At 36.5% G+C, this 19,124-nt stretch overlaps 1 protein-coding gene across 4 annotated transcripts in view; it reads left to right on the top strand.

Annotated features, from left to right (window-relative positions):
• Positions 1-19,124, top strand: part of UNC13C (unc-13 homolog C) — a 201,049-nt gene that overhangs the window by 97,823 nt on the left and 84,102 nt on the right. For all 4 annotated transcript variants that reach the window (XR_011327075.1, XM_069798209.1, XM_069798208.1 and 1 more), the window contains 4 exons: positions 2,278-2,428; positions 6,947-7,015; positions 8,397-8,486; positions 9,551-9,679. Coding sequence is in view for 3 of the 4 variants with exons in the window: in XM_069798209.1 (XP_069654310.1) it covers positions 2,278-2,428; positions 6,947-7,015; positions 8,397-8,486; positions 9,551-9,679 (439 nt within the window). In the remaining variant the exon portion in view is untranslated. The remainder of the gene's footprint in view (positions 1-2,277; positions 2,429-6,946; positions 7,016-8,396; positions 8,487-9,550; positions 9,680-19,124) is intronic.

Here is a 19,124-nt window from a genome sequence, read left to right as displayed (position 1 = left end):
CAAAGGAGTTAGAAAATTACAATTTTTGAAGTTTTCCAGCCAATTGCTTCTCAGTTACAGGGTCAGTATACATCTCTTGCGCTCTATTTTTTTTCTAAAAAAAGTAGAAAAATACTTTTTTTATGTATCACACATATGTTTTGAGCACTCACTGGTAATTAAAACATATCTTGCATTTAGGATGAGTCCAAAACTTTTGTCCTGTGTTGACCATAGTGATCATATAACTGTAGCAATAAGTGGATGTGTTTAGCATCACATTTACATTACTGCAAGTTGCTGATTCTATTTCAAATCTCTTACCAGGTTCTGTAGCCTGTTTCATTAACTAAGACCGTTGAGGAGAGCAGTTTGGCCAATAATTTTATGGTGTCCATTTCTGATATCTAGATACTGAATGGATATTAGGTACATTAATGAAGACTGATTCCTGAGCCTGGACACTTGGAATTTTCTTCTTTTTTGACATATCTGTGACCTGCCAGAGATTTCTGAAGTAAACATAACAATTTAGATGTCTCATCTGCAAAGGAAATGAAAGTGTTGGAGAGGGCTTTGTTTAGAGTGAAATACTGTCAGCCCAGAGCATTTTTTTAGGCCCATTTCTGAATCTGTAGATGAGCATCTATAGCAAGAGTCTGTGCACTGGGAGGGGAGTACTGGAAAAGCAGAAGCAAGAGAGACTTCATGTGCTGCCTTCTGCTGACTCACTGCATTCCCCCAGTTTCCTTTTTTAAAACTGTAGGCTAACAAAAGAAGTAAGAAGTTTTTGGCAGATGTGAAATTGCAGATTACCCCAAAGGGTTATGAAAAAGGCATCTCATCTGCAAATACACTAAGTCAGTGGCATGGGAGACCCTAGAAAAGTTATTGTTGTGTCTTCAGCAGAAGCAAGTTTCTGCAGCCCTGGAACATCAGAAAGCAGGAATATGATAAACGGGGTCAGTCACAATAGCATGAGGCAGGCCTCAGAGTGAAGGAATTTAGAGGACCACTGAGACAATAAGAGGATATCTGAAAGCATAATGTAGGTAGACTGAGTTTGTGTGTAGGCTTGCAAGAAAGTATAAAGTTCTTTTTATATATATCTTTAGGAATAGGAATCCAAATACAAGATGCAAATAATCTTGAATTACGTGGTTGGAAGACTATTTGGGCAGTGACAGCAGTTAAGGGTACTTGGCTTACGTTCAGCAGGACCAAGTTCAGTTGTACCTTGGTTAATTTTTTTCTTTGGATGGGCACTAGGGCCCAGGTGGTTCAGGCCCAGCACACTGCTATGCCTTATGCTCCTAAGGAGAAATAGTAGAGAGGAGCCAGAGACTACAGCTAAGAAAAGCATGCTACCAAACCAGGATCTTCAGACATACAAAGAGCTCCAGAGTCACTGGAGTTTCTTCATCCTCTTCTGTTTGACTGTATACTCATTTTCACCACCATCATCTCTGCTGAATCCCCCTCACTCTCTTTCCTATCTCTATACATTTACTCTTTATCCCTTTATCTTCCTCCCAATCCTGCCTAACTATAAATCTTGAAATTAAGATTTTTATGTCTTGCAATGATGTCATTCCCTCTCCTCATGTGTTGGATATTTCATCCATCTTGTGTCTCTCATGTTTTCTTATGTTATAAGCTCTTTGTATGCTATAAGAAGGTATCTCCTGTTGTTTTAAACAAGTGAACAGTGCTACTACGTTGCAACTCTGGTTTTGGCTGGTTCAGGTTTAAGAGACTGATTACCTAAACTTTACTGGCCTGAATCAAAGCGAAACAGTTTCAGTTATGGCCTAAATCAAATTAAGGTGAGCCCAGAAGTTGCTTGATGCCTCACCTTTTGTTGATAATGTAGCCTAAAATACAAGCCACAATAAAATGCTGGTTTGAGTCTTTTTGTTGGTATCAGTTAAATCCTTCTTCACTGGACTATAGATCTCTTGTGGCCTTTTTATGATGATAAGTTCATGTTTGATTTTAAGTTTGTGTTTAATAATGAATGTTTTAGTTAATAACAATTAAGATAGTTAAATCATGTTTTTGTATTTAGGATTAAGAGAGTAAGAAGCAAATGTGAATCTGATCTATTAAATTTGAAAATATCGGTGTGCAACAAGTAGCAATTATATCAAACATGTCTGGATTTTCCTCATATGTATCCGCACGATTGTCCATGAGGTAGCTTGAAAGTTACATCATTGGACCTGAAAAGAAACTGTGGTGAGAGAAAAAGCAGAATGTTTGCCATCTTTAATAACTGTCAGTTTGTTTGAATTGTAGGCACTTTTCCTGTCTATCTTCTAAATATATGTGCCCTGGTGTTCCAGCAGTTATGAGTACATTGTTGGCCAATATAAATGCTTTCTATGCTCATACTACAGCAGCAACTAATGTATCTGCCTCAGATCGGTTTGCTGCTACTAACTTTGGGGTAAGTAGACTTTCTTTTTAAATAGAATACTAGTCCCCATCTTTTTTTTTTCCTAATATATGATACCCTATTAACTTCTAAATTCAAAAATTTTTAACAAGTTGGTCATTTTAAAGAATAAGAGTTGCTGTTAGCTTTTGAAAATTTTACCCTGAGTCTTTACAATCAATCGCTATAAAAGCTAGGGAAGATGCTATTCAGTTCCTTATATAGTGATATATAAGGCATATAGTGTAGAAAGCACAGGCACACATGCATAGCACTAAAATCTTCAACAATCAGTTTTTGTTTTTATTGCAGTGGGGTTTGCACACTACTAAATGCACTAGACTAAATATTGGTTGCAATTGCTATCTTGGGCTGTGTCATCAGTGAACTCATATTAACCTAATGGATCTAGCCATAAATACTATTCTTCTCATAAGAGCCTATAATGATGGACTCTTATTTTTGCTGAAATAATGGTGCATTGCCCAAGTCCTGGATTTAGGTATCATAAATTTTAGGAGGAATACCAGCATCTCAGGATGAGGTAGTACTTTTTTGTTGTTGCTAACTGTCCTTCTGTGAATAAGTATCTCACAGTGCAGACTTCCTAGTCTTTGAACGTGATAAAAAAAAATAAAGATACATTCACTCTGTGTTCTAATTTATTCACCTATCCTCACTGGGGAGATGAGAGCAGGAAAGGAGAGCAATAATTCAGAGAGGTTGCTTTCATATCTCTACTATTACACGTGATCTAGTCAGAGATAGAGCATAAACACAATTTGATGCTGAAAAATACATTCATTCCCTCATTCCTCTTTTTTTGTATGGCTGTTATTTGTATGGCTGATATCAAAGCTATTTTTCATTTAACAGTAACTTTGAAAACATGATAATGTTTTTTAAAATACCATTTATTGACATGGAATAAAATATTAAACACAATTAAAATTTATTAAATACAAATAATAGTTGTTTGAAGTAGCATGAGAGGTACTAATGTTCTTCTCCAGTATTAAGAATAATAGAAACATTATGAATTTCAGGATTTTCAAGACAACATTATGAAATTATACACTTGGACTACTGTGGGTTGACCCTGGCTAGATGCCAGGTGCCCACCAAAGCCGTTCTATCACTCCCCTTCCTCAGCTGGACAGGGGAGAGAAAATATAATGAAAGGCTCATGGGTCACTCACCATCCCAGGCAAAACAGACTTGACTTGGGGAAAATTAGCTTAATTTACTACCAATCAAATCAGACTAGGATAATGAGAAATAAAACCAAATCTTAAAAACACCTTCTCCCCACTCCTCCCTGCTTCCCAGGCTCAACTCCACTCCCAATTTTCTCTACCTCCTCCCCCTCAGCAGTGATGCAGGGGGACAGGGAATGGGGGTTGGGGTCATTTCATCACATGTTGTCTCTGGCACTCCTTCTTCCTCAGGGGGAGGACTCCTCACACTCTTCCTTCCCCTGTTCCAGCGTGGGGTCCTTCCCATGGGAGACAATTCTCCATTAACTTCTCCAACATGAGTCCTTCTCACGGGCTGCAGTTCTTCGCAAACTGCTCCAGGATAGGTCCCTTCCACGGGGTGCAGTCCTTCAGGAGCACACTGCTCCAGCGTGGATTCCCCGCAGGGTCACAAGTCCTGCCAGAAAACCTGCTCCAGCGTGGCCTCCTCTCTCCATGGATCCGCAGGTCCTGCCAGGAGTCTGCTCTAGCACGGGCTTCCCATGGGGTCACAGCCTCCTTTGGGCATCCACCTGCTCTGGCGTGGGGTCCTCCCCGGGCTGCAGGTGGATATCTGCTCCACCGTGGACCTCCCTGGGCTGCAGGGGGACAACCTGCCTCACCATGGTCTTCACCATGGGCTGCAGGGGAATCTCTGCTCCCTCACCTCCTCCCCCTCCTTTTTACTGACCTTGGTGTCTGCAGGGTTGTTTCTCTCACATGTTCTCACTCCTCTCTCTGGCTGCAGTTTCTGTGTCCCAGCAACTTTTTTCCCCTTAAATATTTTATCCCAGAGGTGCTGCCACTGTCTCTGATGGGCTTGGCCTTGCCCAAAGGTGGGTCCATCTTGGAGCCAGCTGGCATTGGCTCCATGGAACATAGGGGAAGCTTCTAGCAGCTTCTCACAGAAGCCACCCCTGTAACCCCCTCCAGTATCAAAACCTTGGCCCACAGACCCAATACAACTAGTAAACCAAGAAAGACTTAATTCTGGTTTTGCTTTTGTCTTCCCATCAGAAGTCAGAAACACAATTGTCAGACTATGCTCAGTAAAGTAATTCAATCCATACCTGGAAAAAAGGTAAATGTTTAGTTTTGTAAAGAAAAATTTGCTCTGGATTCTAAAACAGATTTTGATTGGTAGCAAACAGTGTATTAAGTACAGCATTCCTGCGTAATTTTTTCATACAGGGCCTCAAATAGTTGAAACTAAATATTAGTTCGCATTTCATGCACAAGTACCTTTGAGATAGAACTTACATCTATAAAACTCACTTTGTGTAGTAATAATACTGATCTGATGCTACTGCTTACAGCTGTAAATTGTCAACAGTTAGTTCTAAATAGTCCGGAAGTAGTACTAACATTAATGTATTTTCAAATTTAAGGGATGTCATAAGTCTGTTAAAAAAAAAAAAATTAAAAATCCATTAAGTAATTGTTTTCAGGTCCATTTAGTAAATATTTTTAGAGAAAAATTTACTCTAAATATCAATTTATTTTTTTCAATGTTAAGTCTGGTGGAAGTATTCACATATAAATGTATCCAGGACCAGGTCTTCAGTGTGGAGACAGCATGTTTTTGAACTGGAACTTTATCTCCTGCTGCTAGAGGTTTGTTTTGAAAGAGGAGTATTAACATTGTTCCATCACTATAAAGTAAAAAAGTTTTGTAGCTGAAAAGCACTATCAGAATGTTTATGATTTAATTATTGTATTACCATGACAGCACAATATTGCTCTGTTCTTATTCAGGTTTTCTTTTATAAGCTAATCAATGGTTTATTATGGAATGACTCTACAACTTTGTTGAAACAAGGCTCTTCTTTCAATGTTCAAGCTCTATTAGACTTTTGAGTTTGATTCAGCTTTTGAAATTTAGAATGGTTTTGCTGGATTTTTTATTCTTTTTTTCGCATTTTTCTAATGAGCAGAACTACTTTTATCCTCAGATTGGACGGAGATTAAGTTGTCTCTCTGGTGTAAATGCCAGTTTACCTTTGACGCAAATTTCAATCCAATTCATAGTTCAACAGATGGGTAGAAAGATAGTAGTAAGCATCACTAATAGAGATTTGGAGCTCTTTATTTAAACAATTGACTTATAGGAAAAATATTAGATTATTTTTCTCTCTTGGGTCACAAGGTATTTGTTATTGGATAGCTGCACATCATTCATCAAAAAGAACATCTCAAATTCAAGTCCTCAGGATACAGCTGGGAAGGATTTGGCTCACTGACTGTTTCAGTACAGATTTATAACATGATTTAAAAAGTTCCCTTTTGATTGATCCCTTAAGGGAACTGTACCAAATTAGTGGCTTTTGGTGTAGGTTAGCGCTCCGTTGATGAGAGACAGTGCACAAAGAACTCTATTTTCATATTGGTATCAGTCATATTTCAGGGATGGTGTGCATACAGTCATGCATTCTGAGAGCTATCAGATTTTGCTACTTCCACAAGCCTGCTGCTTTCACAGAGGCTGGCCAGCATCACTGCACAGTTCTGTGCAGTGGACTATAGAATATGTTCTAACGTGAAGATTGGTAATTGAAACTCTCATTAGTATTACTTGAGAATGGCACAACTCAGCTGGGTATCTCACAGCAGAATACTTTCACTGCACCTTCATCTATCAAGATAACAAGTTAATTTCCACATTTGAAAGGGAAAACTGTAACTGCATAGTATTACTTAGCTTATTCCTACAAAAGCCACTGTTTCTGAAGTATAATTTTCAATCATAATTTTACACCAAATTCTGCTGTAAATGAGCATCAAAGGGAGGAGAAGGAGCTTTCTTCAAGAGTGTAAGCAATTACAAGGCAAATATAAGAATTCAACAAGCTTATCTGTTTTAAAAAGCCTTGCTAACATAACTTAAAACTTTGGACTTTATACTGAATTGATGCTGTTAGTGTATTTTTGGTCAGAGATATCAGGCAATGTTTTTCATTTCTAGATATTTTGAGTTATTTAACAATGCATCGGTCATTAAGAAAGGAAAACATTGCATAGGAAAGTATTACGTCACCTCACTAATGTATTGCACAGCTGCAGTGTTGAATGCATACCAGGTAAATCACAATATAGGATAGAAAGGGAAAATAAAGTGATAAAAGATAAATTGCCTGGCCTTGAAACACAGATATCTCAGACCAGGACTTTTATTTGAAAAATAGATTGTTTTCCATTGTTTCATATAAGTTAAGAATACAAAGCAGCTTTCTAAATACCCGCCAATTACACGAACCTGCAAATTCTTATGCAACGTATTCTTGTTTTCTTTTTACAGAGGGAAAAGTTCATAAAACTGCTGGATCAATTGCACAATTCTCTGAGGATCGATTTATCTAAATACAGGGTATGTGCAATGTATTCTATCTAGAGGACAACTCAAATGTTTTTTCGTTTAAATATGCCTGTGGGCTTTATCTGCTTAAAGATGTTTCAGCGATTAATTCTTCCTGTGACATAGAAGCTGAAAATGTCGGGTGCTGACTTGAGACCCCAAATCCTTTGGAACAAAAACTTACAGCATTTAAGCAGTTTAACAAATATTTTTCCAATTTGAAAGAAGTTATTCTTTTCTTTCCAAAAGATAAGAATGGTTCAAGGGATGAGCAGACATTCAAGAAAGAGTAGGATTCAACAACTTTGGTTAAATTAATCCATAACTTGATTAAGTTAATTTGTCTGGGAATTACCTTCACTGACACATGTAGTGCAAATTGCAGTAACTGCTCTGTTTGTTCTGAGACTGACATCTTTGCTACCACTTCCATGCTAAGATCCTAGGAATGTTGAAAGAGACTTGACTCCTCATTTTTCTACATCATAGGAATTCCAGCTTCATTTCTGCCATGTGGAAGCTCTTTCCGCTGAGGTATGCTCCAAACCCAGCCTTTCAGGAAAGAAGCATGCACTGAATACCTGCCAGTTATCATACTATTCTGAACTTGCTTTCCTTTTCCATTCCACTGGATCACGAAACTTTTGGATGATACATAAGCGATTAGGGCTCCATCAGCTATGGCTTTCCTTTCAGCTTTTAGGAATGGCGGCCTCCAACTCAAGGATTTCTTTGTTCATCTGGCCTGCTTTCTAAAACTGAAGGAGAAAGGGAACACTTAAAAGAACCCCAAGGCATTAGAGGTAGTAGAAGTTGCACATACTCAGTTTTTAAGACCATATCCTTCATGCAGCAGATATGTTCATCCTAGGATCATTTTAATTTTGAAGAATGTTATCCAGATAATAGTGGAGCAAGAGGATATTTGGCTGATGTTTCATTGGTATGGAGCCATTTAAATAACACTACCTCCCATCAGTCTTTCTGATAACCTACAGATCATAGCAAAAATTCATATATGATTTCTTCATTAAGCTTACCACTGCATCTATGCCTACAAGTGATTTAGGTACCATGGAGAACACATGAATGATTTTCATTAGCAACATTTTCCAGTCATCTTGTGGTACTTTTTTACTCCATTAATTTTTTGGAAATATCACAATATTTTAAATCTTTCATATTACAAATACAGGAGCATTATCAGAAGTGTTCCTATTCATGTCAAAGGGATACTAATCACTAACTTCCTTACAGGCAGAATTCAGGTAACGTGAACATTTCTAATCCTTCCAAGCAGCATTTTTGTTTCCTAGAGGGTTTTTTCCTAGCTGTTCAAGGATCTTAACTGTAACTCCAGATCTGCATGATTCCTCTCTTCCTGATTCACCAGGATAATTTTCCTGCCAGCAATTCTGAAAGACTCCAAGATCTGAAATCAACTGTGGACCTGCTTACCAGCATTACTTTTTTTCGAATGAAGGTATAGTCCTTTATTTGCACAATGACTCTAAAAAAAATGCTGTTGCCTTTTATTTTCCAGGAAAATCATACTCTAGTTAATACTCTTAATCAATTAATCTCCTTCAACTTTACATTAAATCTCTCAACTTACTGAAGATCACTGAAGTAAAGTCATCTTATTCATACTTTGTATTAACAATGTGGTAAAAGCCATCATCTTTGAAAAATAAACAACTATCTTTTCCCTTTTTAACAATTATTTGTACATCTCCTGAAGGAAAAAAAAAAATTACCTTTTTAATTAGTTTAAAGTCAAGTCACTTAAAGCAAACTCAGTTTAACTCCTTAGAAACATGTGTCATAGAATAATGTTTTCCTAGTAGTATCGTAATATCACATGTCAATCAGCAAAATAGGTCTGATAACTCTACTTGCCTCAGTCACTCCAGATGTTGATATACAGGTGACCAAGTTCTGAAATATTTTTAGAATGGAATGGTACACATTAATGTTACTGGATGAAAATACAGAAACACAAAGCAACATTTGTCACAATAGCATGTGATTTCACTGTGTTAGGCATTACATAAGGAGAATTAAAATAATCCATTATGTTGAAGTTCAAATAAACATATACTAAAGTGGAGGAAAAAGCTGAAGCTTTGCTTTAAAAAATGAGGAGCTATTTGGCTGATATTCTTATTCAGAGGAAAGCACATAATGATGTGGTTTAATTATTTCCTAAATAATAGAAAAACCTTTAGGTTTTCCACTTCATGTGGAAAACCTAAAGGCAGAAAACCTAAAGATGTAAGTCCTTGGGCACGTATGCCTCTTTCATCTTATAAATAATTTCATTCAAATAAAACTTAGTGATATAATCTACTTGCTTAAATTAAGTATGTGTTTTAATGCATCTTTAAACTAAGATCAACGTTAGTCAACATAATTTTAAATATTTTTATCATTATTATATTTCAACATTTTTCATCCTGTGTTACAGAACTACATTCATTACAACACTTGGATTTTTTGTGTTTAACCTAATTCTGACATTCTACCATTTATGAAATATTTTATTAGGTCCTTGAATTGCAGAGCCCACCTCGAGCCAGTACTGTGGTGAAAGACTGTGTAAGAGCCTGCCTGGACTCAACTTATAAATACATTTTTGACAATTGCTATGATCTCTACTCCCAGTTAGTGGATCAGGTAAGGCTAATATGAACCTGTTTCATGCTATTGCTCATTCACTGTTGTTAGTTTACCATAAGTAAATGCAAACCATCCAGTGTTCCTTCATATCAAAGCACTCAGGTTATTTTCATTTTATTTATGTGAGAAGGAGCAATATATTATAAATAAACTCATAGGTAGCTATGAACCCTAAAAAGTTTAACAAAATGAGTTTCAAAATGAACATGTAACCTCATAATTTAGTCATCACATTGGACATGACTGTAAAATTGTCCAGTGGCTTTAAGGAAGATGACATTAGATTGATTACTGTTCATTTAAGATCCATAATTGGAAAATAATTTTTAAATATCTAGTATTTCACTTCAGTAGCTTTAGAAAAGAAGAATTATAATTTGCTGAAAATGATATACTGTATTTCCAGCCATATATTTTAACATCTATGATGCATACTTGGATCCAAGCTTCAACATCCAACTGCTTCAAGAAAGCAGAGGATAATTCTATAACATTTCTTAATATTAGTCTGTCAGGCTGAACTGTCAATGCAAAATAATTATAGCATTTGTTGTATTCCAAAAACCTTGAGAATGCTCCCCCCCCCCCATAATATGGCCAGAGTTTACTCTATCAGTAATGTTAAAATTAAGAAATTTGTGTCTGCAGAATCATGCAACTGTCTAAAAGGAGCATCACTGCTTTATCACATTACCTCTGGTTCCTTTCTTTTGCCTTCTGGGTTGTAGACTGGGAAAATGGTATTTCAGTGACTACTCCTGCCTCGAAAAGGATGAATTAAGCTGTTTGGCAAATGCACATTTGCTGTGTAGTATATAACAGATAAGAATGGTCATACTACATCATGTAAGACATCAAATTTTATCTGAAAGCACATTTCACTTGAATCCAAAATACTAATTCCTGTATTTCAGGAGAGGCAGTACATGCTGTATATTCAGCTTTTCTGAAATGAGCATTTATTTTCTAATGTTGGATTCCTGTTATCTGAGAAAACTTATCTCTAGCTCCCAAGCTTTGAACATAAGAATTTCTCACCAGCACCCACAGGCACTCTACACTCTTGAGTGCTTGTGTATGTGTTTATTCTCCAACAGATTATATTGTAAGCTAAGTAGAAGTATAAATTAGTAGAAGGAGCAGCTTTAGGCATCACATCTATTTGCGTCATAGGCTGTTCTGTTTTCTTGCTAACATTCACTCTGCAGCAATTTGATTTTGTCTGTTAAATATAATATGAGCTGTTGCTAGACTGGGTATTGCATAAGTCTGCAGAGTTTATCAGCAGATGCTAGCTGTTTTAGTAAACACTTAAAAGCGAAGTAATCTTACTTTTGAAAAGCATTGTGATACCTGCAAAAGCTTATCTGTATTTAAAAATTTTCACTACATTTTTTCTGTGAATTCATAAAATAGTTTAGCCTGTCTATTTTAGTAGATGGTTTAAAAATGCAGGGATATCATAGCCTTCCTGTTTGGTAGAGAATGTAAAACAAAGTTAAAGTGATGCCTGTTTCCAATTTTTTTTTTTTTTTAATTTTTTTTTTGAGCAGGATGGGCAATGTCATTATATTATTTTTCTCTTACACAACTCTAATGATAGACCAATATGAAGTCCTGAAATTTAAAAAACAAACAAAAAAAAACCCCCACAAATATCCACTCAGCTGGAAAACCAAATTAACTGTCTTTCACTGTATTTTTATATGCCTCTTCTATTCTCTTTCAGCAAGATTTCCAGCAGGTGAGTTTGTATGTAGAAATTTAAGCAAACAAGTGTCTATAGAATGATGATCACTAGAAAGTACAAGAAATTTTAGTGAAAATGTGCAAAAAGCAAAATTTAAAATGAAGATAAATAGACTACATTCAAAATAACTCATCGCTAACAGTAAACAAATAACGATCACATATAATAATAATAGATAGTAAAACTTTCTGTTTCACAGCAGGTGAGAGGCGATTCTGAGAAATACAATCTAACTAATCTAGCTTTAATAGAGAGACAAGTAAAATAATTCAAATTAGTACCTAAATTTTGCATCAACTCTAGAGTGGTACAAGGAAACTACCTTCTGCATTATCTTTTTTATAGTATGCTACCAGTATATCTGCATGTGCAATTTATTTTAGGAACAGCTAAGTATACAGTTTGTTGGAACCTATAGCTGTGGAGGTTTTCCAGTGAATCCAGGTGCACTGCAGACTGGCTTGTGGTATCACTGTTATAATAATGGAGGAGTAATGAATATTGTAATTAACTTTTCATTAGCTTTGTGTCCAAACACCCGAGTCTGATTACACCAGATTCCACTCTTAAGCCTTCTTCATTAACCCTTCTCTTATCTCTGCTTGCCTCCCCAATCAGATGAGGCCTCCTCCTCTCAGAGAGAGGAAAGGAGTTCATCCTAGCATGGTAGTGCAGCACAGGAGGTTCATGTTTTAGCTGCACAGCTGAGATTTGAGCTGTGAGTAGTGAGAACTGAAATCCACAAACCCCAAAGCAACAAGAAATGGTTCATATGTAGGTCACCACCTGCTCTCACTCAGGGGAAAGCCTGGCAGCTGTTGTCCTGCCGAGGCCAACTGCAGGCTCAGGGTTTTACCATGGTTCGTTTTTTGCCTGAATCATATTGTGGATGATGTTATGAAAAAGTGGTACCTAGATAGGCTACTTAAACAGTAGTGTTTCCGTCTGACCAGAAGTGGTAGGTTCCTGCACGTTATATATAGCTATCTCTGTGCATAACTCATGTTAACCACCTTCTGCATTTGCTTTTGTCTTCAGACTAAACTTCTCAAAGATGCCTGCCACAATATTTCTAGAAAATACGTTTACTGTCTGAATATGTGTAATTGTCTGATTTGGGGGTGAAAATAGAACAATGAGTGATGAAATTGAGGGTGCTCAAGCTGGAGTTTTGGGAAATTTGTCACTATAAGAAGAGTAACAAGTAAATCACAAAATATGCTCAGCAGTTCCCACTTCCTCTTTTTATTACTTTCTACCTTCATGTCAGAGAGACAACCACTGTTATAAAGTAAATACCTTGCAGCAAAATATCACCCTTGGGGAGCAGCAATATTTCCTGGGGTGAAGCATGGTAAATGCTAACCATATGCAAAAATGTCATACTACAGATTCATATCAGAATACAAAGAACAGCTGATGACAAAAAACAAATAAGTACTACCAATAGTAAAACATGACATCTTGACAGTCTTACTGACACGTATATGACCGTCCTTGTTATTTGAGACAAGGCACTCTGATGAGGAGCTACCTAATTCCTTATGCAGCAGATGTAGTATTTTGTCTTTTTAATTAACACTGATCTGAATGAAGAGCTGATTGCCTCATGCTGAAAAAAAGAATGCCTTGAAAAATTAGTTTAGGAAGCATTTTGATAACTTTCTGACTCAATTTACAAATATGTCACTGTTTCTTAAGAAAACAAAAAAAAATTTCAAACCTTGGCTGATGCTCACAATGACTGAAGTCCCTTCAATAATTGGTTTTGCAGTCTTCTCCACTGAGTGAAACCAATAAAATGAAAATCAAACTCTTCCTGTTCTCTGAAGAGCTCTTGATCTATACAAATCATTTTGTGACTGATAGCACCAGTATACTGGAAAAAAACACTGGGATACTCTATATTTGACACTTGCTCAGCAGAATAGTGTTGAAATTCTACCTGATTTTTGAGACCTTTTCTTTTGGCTGTTACTCAGCTCTGTGTTGTCACAGGGAAGCATGGTACAGAAGACCAGGAGCTAGCCACAAATTAACTAGTTCTGGAGCCAGGTGTTACACAGCTGTAGCAGCACAGTGCTCTTCCCTTGCAATTTATCTCTGCTTGGAGGTATCGCACCTTAGGTCAGGTTGATAATGTACTAATAATATCCTAGTTTGGGGGAATCAGAGTTTCTGTATTAACTCTGTATTAAGATGCTGTAGACTAGCATGTGGCTGGACCTATGCTCTGAGAGCTGGCTCAGTTTTGCTGTACTCATCTGTGTGTCTCTGGTCACTTTTTCATTTGGGATTTGGGAACCTAAGCCACTTAGTTGCTTTTGAAGGTGTACCAGTTTTTCTGTAATAGAAATGACAAAAAATTGGTAGATTATTAATTTCGTATAGAAATACTATAAGAATTGAATCATGAAGCATGTGATCTGTGATCTCAAAACATATTCAAAAGTATGAAGCAGGAAATAAAGTTGTGCAGTAGTGAAAGCTGTTTGCCCCAGAGAGTCCTGTTTTTCAGGCATGCAGATTTCAGTGCCAAGTAATACTTGTTGTGAGGCACTTTGTTATATTTACATGCTGCTTTAGATGCACTGAGGTTTTAACTTCCTCGAATCTGGCATGCAGAGGGTACTGAGAGACCTCTTCTTATGTTGTAGCACAGTGCTTGATGGGCAGCATGTTAGTCACAGTAATAGAAAAACCTTTGATAAAGTACTTTAGAACAGCAGAAGGATGCATTTTTGCTGTGATATTTCAAACGCCCTTCTGAGACTTCTCTGTCAGAGAAAGACCAATGCTTACAGATAAAATTGATTGTTAGAAACCTGTCTGAGAACACTAGTTAGAAAGTCAAGAGAACAGCTCATCATCCAGTGGCAGCAGAGATCTGGTAAAAGAGAAAGTGGGAAAAGCCATAGACCTTCAACCTTGAAGTAAGGAAGTATTGTCATCAGAAGAGATGAACAAACTAGTTTGTCATCTCAAGCCTTATACTCTTCAACTGTTTATGTTAACTCTAGGTGCATAGCAGAGAACTGTTGTCAGTTAATGTTAGATCTCCAAAAATCCAAATATTTTTCAGTGCTGAAATCTGAATGCTGGTAAAGGTTGGTTATTAATTAAGAACATTGAGCAAAATAAACCTGAACTTTATCTAGGCCTTAAATATAGATTATCTCATAAGCAACAAAAGTCTGATCAGTATTGATTTTTGTGAGATTGCAGTTAATTCACAGTCCAGGCCCTTTAGTTGTGAACCTACTCGGTGTTTTTAAAAGTCATTCAGATGATAGCTCTTTGAAAACAGTTTTCTTTGATTGTTTATTGATCATTAATTATTTATACTGTGTGATTGGGCTATCCTAATATTCCCAGAGAACAATATAAGCTTGAGTGGAATGCCCAGTATTCAGATTCCTGTATTATTGAGTCCTGTAGCCATGAGGGTATGAAAACTTGAACATTTGTATGCAGTTGCATCAAGTCCAATTTGTGTCTGAATACTGGCAAAAGCAATTGCATGTTGAAATCTGACCTTCCATAATACCTCTCCAAACTGATTATCAGTAAACATTGGCTTGGAATTGAGTGAAACACTGACAGTTCTGAGAAATGTGCACACACAGATTTCTGCATCAAAGTTTGTGACATACTTCCTGTAGGTTGATGATTATGGTGTAATTAGTAGTACAGCAATCACAAGACAGGCATCAATTTAGGTATGCAAAACCATCTGGCAGCCTGATTACACACTTGAGCTGAGGCCAAAGTACTTCACCCTCCTTTCTACCTAGATTAACATGACCATGCATGTATTTATCCATGCTGTAAACAGACTTCTGTTTCCAAACAGAATATGCTAATAGCAAATGTCCTCACTACTGTACTTCAGTTCTGTCCTCCCCCTGTTTCACCTCATGTTTCTGATCACCTTGTGGACAAAAGCTTAAGAGCATGAGGCTGGCCATGCCACATCAGACAAAAAATTCATCTGGCTCAGCATCCTGTCTCTCACTGTGAGCAAAGTAGAGGTCTTGAGAAACTTCCAGCTAAGGAAAAGATTTATAAACTATATAAACTTTAGCTCATGTACTCATTGCTTTAATGGAACTCATTCTGTATCTTTCATAAACCTTGCTGTCTTTTTCTGAGCATTTTCCAGTTCTGCTACACTATCTTCAGCATGAGGAGAAGGGGAGAGGCCAGATTTGTATGCAACATTCAAAATACGATCACCCTGTGGAAAGTAGAATAAGGATGTTCTTTGTTGTGTGCTCTGTTCTGATAATTCTTCACGGTTGATTTGGTCTCTTTGCTGCTTCATCACTGCACTGATGTTTTCATGGAAATATCTGTCATAACCTTAAGATGTCTGTCCTGTGGCAATGGTGAGCTCAGGGTCCCAGTGTAATATGCAGGAGAAAGTGTGTGGGACATACAGTGGACTTGACTGCTTTGTCCTTAGATTAGGAAACAGAGCTTGTGAGACAGTGTTAGGGAGAACTACCCGTCTGCCCGTTGGGTCGGAAAACTTCGGATTTACCTTGCTGGAGCTGTACATGACTGGTCTAAAACATCATTGTTTCTTCTTTCTTTGGCAAGTACATTTGAATTTAAAACTTCGTAAGTAATAGCATTTGAGCTGTAGTCCTTTGTAGAGCCTTCTGTGTGTTATAACCTTTGGAGTGTTAGGTAAGGACATTACACAGTTAAAAAGTAAGGGGCCTACAGTAGTTGATAGATTTTTCTTAAAACTTGAAATGCTGTGGTTTACAGTTTTCCAAAGTAAGAGCAGCATCTCTATCCTTTCAATTTGTAATATATTATTATATAACATGTCATGTATACAATATATGCTATATAGTATATATATATATATATAAAAAAAATAAATTTTAGAAGATGTATTATGTTATTGGGACTCCTTCTTTCTTTACCACAGTTGTCCTTTAATGTAGATATGTTGCAGAGAGCAGGGTATTATTACAATTAGAATTCCACATTCTCAAAAATATTGCAGAGTAAATATTTCAGGGTGGTATGAAGGTTACTCTGCTGCAAAAAGCTTTCAGTTAACGAGGGCTCACCTGGGTCTTTCTCCACCTATTCCCTGCATAAGCATAGTGCTTTTGGGTAGGTGGGGCCAATCAAACCACAGTAGCACTTGGCTTGTTACTCTAGAGGAGCTATGCACGTTACACTGCCCTGAATGGGTAGAATAATTAGATCAGCTCCTTTCATGCGCCAGTCCTCAAAGAAAAAGAGTGAGGAATCTTAATTAGAATTTATCCAGGAGGATTCCATTCCATTTCAATTGGTACTGGAGAAAGATACATGCAATATGGTTTCTGTTTCAAATACGAAAACAGTTTAGGAGTTACTATGCAATAGCACTGTTCAGAGGGGGTACTGGGTCAGTGAAATCCCTCACATGTTTTGAATGCATTTTGAGTGTCTGCAAATGGTTTCTGGCTTTAGCCTCTCTAAGTAAATGCTGTAAAGCTGAATTTTCATTCTTTACATACATAAAAATGTTAAAAAGTATTAAAATTGTTTAAAATTGTAAAAATAGGTGTGTGTAATACATATAAATGTCTATATGTGTGTATGTTCTATATATATAATGCATATTGTGTATTTCCTGATGATTCTTAACCTCTTCCAAATTAAATAATATTAACTGAGCAGTTTAAAAATACAGAAGTACCGTTAAAAGTAATATTTCATCATCTAAGAGTGGTCTATAAAATTGTACTGTGTAGCCTCACACTAATCAGGACTACTGCCTTGGTTTCCATTCAGCTTCCATTCTATCATTATTTATGTAGATAATACGATATGCTGAAACTTAGCTTGGGGCTTGCATCAGACATAGTCTTCGTGCAGATTAGTTACTAAAATCATAGGATTGGAATTATCAAAGTTGCACCTATACAGATGTTGTGTATCGATTGCACAGAACACAACAGAATAAAAACAAAGCAAAATAAAATGAGACATTTGTCCTATGAACTGGTAAAATCAATGATGAGGGAAGTTGAAAGCCCTGTGTTCCTCAGACCAGCCTTTACAGATTTGTCTCAGGGTAATACAGATGTAGATTTTAATCCTGCTTCACATTGCGGCTGAGATTGCTTTCTCCACCTTCGGCCAGTTTTCCAGAGTGCAAAATATGTTTGTTTGTCAACAGTTTAGCTTTTTTTTTTTCCTTAAACTCAGAAAAATCCCTCTACATTTTATCTTTTTCTTTAAGAGAATATCAAAATTCTAGCAACTGGTTTTGGTGCTTTTGTACCACATGATCCATTGTTTGCATATGAACTCTGGTGACTAGGAAATTGATAGTAAAAGGAAATTCAGAAAAATATGATTCAGTGCAAGTCAAGAATTTATTTTTATACATATTATATGAAAAATTGCTCTTACTCAGTTCTTCTTTCTGATTTTGATGTATTCTATGGCAAAAGACAAACAGTTATAAATCACCTAGTTTGGATCTTGCGTTAAAAAAACCCCATAGAATCCACAGTATTTCTTGTGTTTGTAAATCTTAAGTGAATAATATGACTTCTCTTTAAAGATACATTACTTATAAGGTGTTTGCAATTATCTAGTTTTCCAAATGAATTATGATGCTCTCAATAAAATTAAATATCCTGTAACAAAGCATATTAAAAAATACATGAAGAAACATCCATTATGTTATCTCTCAGTTGGGTTCCTAAAATGACCAAAACTGAATTAAGACAGCTTTGCCCAGGCAAGCACATCTAACTTACTGTAGCTCCACAAAATAATTGGAACTTCTGTTCTCTGAAACTGACTGAAATTTTATCCAAAACAGCTTAGTACACTTGATACAAAGTGAGGAATTAATTGTATTTTACATTAGTCCTATGATGCTCTTTTCCAACAGATGTGGGATCACTGCTGAAGCCAGTGTCATGCTTGGCATTGGCTGCGGTTTGGATTTTACCCTATTTCATGTGTTCCAAATAAGTTGTCACATCTTTAACTAGTGTTAATATACTGTTGCAGGAATTTACTTAGAACTATCTATTAGCAGTAAAGATAGCATTCGCTGTGACAAAGAATTAATAAAAAAGACACAATTTAAGAATGTATCATAAAATGTAAAGCCTGATGATCAGATTTATGATCTATTGAGTAAATTCACTGGACATAGCTTCTGTATGAGCCAGGGGTGTTGGCTGAGATCAAAACCAAAGAGATTTTAATTAAAGGAACATTTGGAATCTAGGATCCTTAGCAATACATTCTTAATCTAAATCTAATTACATGTCTATAATTGCAACAGATTGCTTTGCAAACTTTTCTAAGTGATGGGAAATGAGTAACAGTGAAATTCACTATAATGATAAAAAATTTCCCATGCTGGCAGTCCTGAGCTGTGTCATCTTGGATAAACGTGATGAGAACATGTCATTTTAAAAAGCAGAATCAGGCAAACAGCTATATTCATTAGTACCCAAGCGATCACATTTACTCTTCATGCCTGTTTCATGTAGTCCATTTTTCCAAAGTAGTTCATTATTTAAGTTTGCCACTTCTGTGTTGTTGCTTGACATTTTTGTATGATAAAGTATGTATGGCATGCTACAACTTTCGAGTCATCCTGAAGACAAGAAGTAGCCAAGTCAATTAAAGTGAGCATATAAAAACCTGTATTGT

This window comes from Haliaeetus albicilla, chromosome 12 (assembly GCF_947461875.1).
Source record: "Haliaeetus albicilla chromosome 12, bHalAlb1.1, whole genome shotgun sequence".
NCBI classification, from domain to species: domain Eukaryota; kingdom Metazoa; phylum Chordata; class Aves; order Accipitriformes; family Accipitridae; genus Haliaeetus; species Haliaeetus albicilla.
Note: the sequence above shows the minus strand (reverse complement) of the source record. Positions and strands in the feature narration are given on the sequence as shown.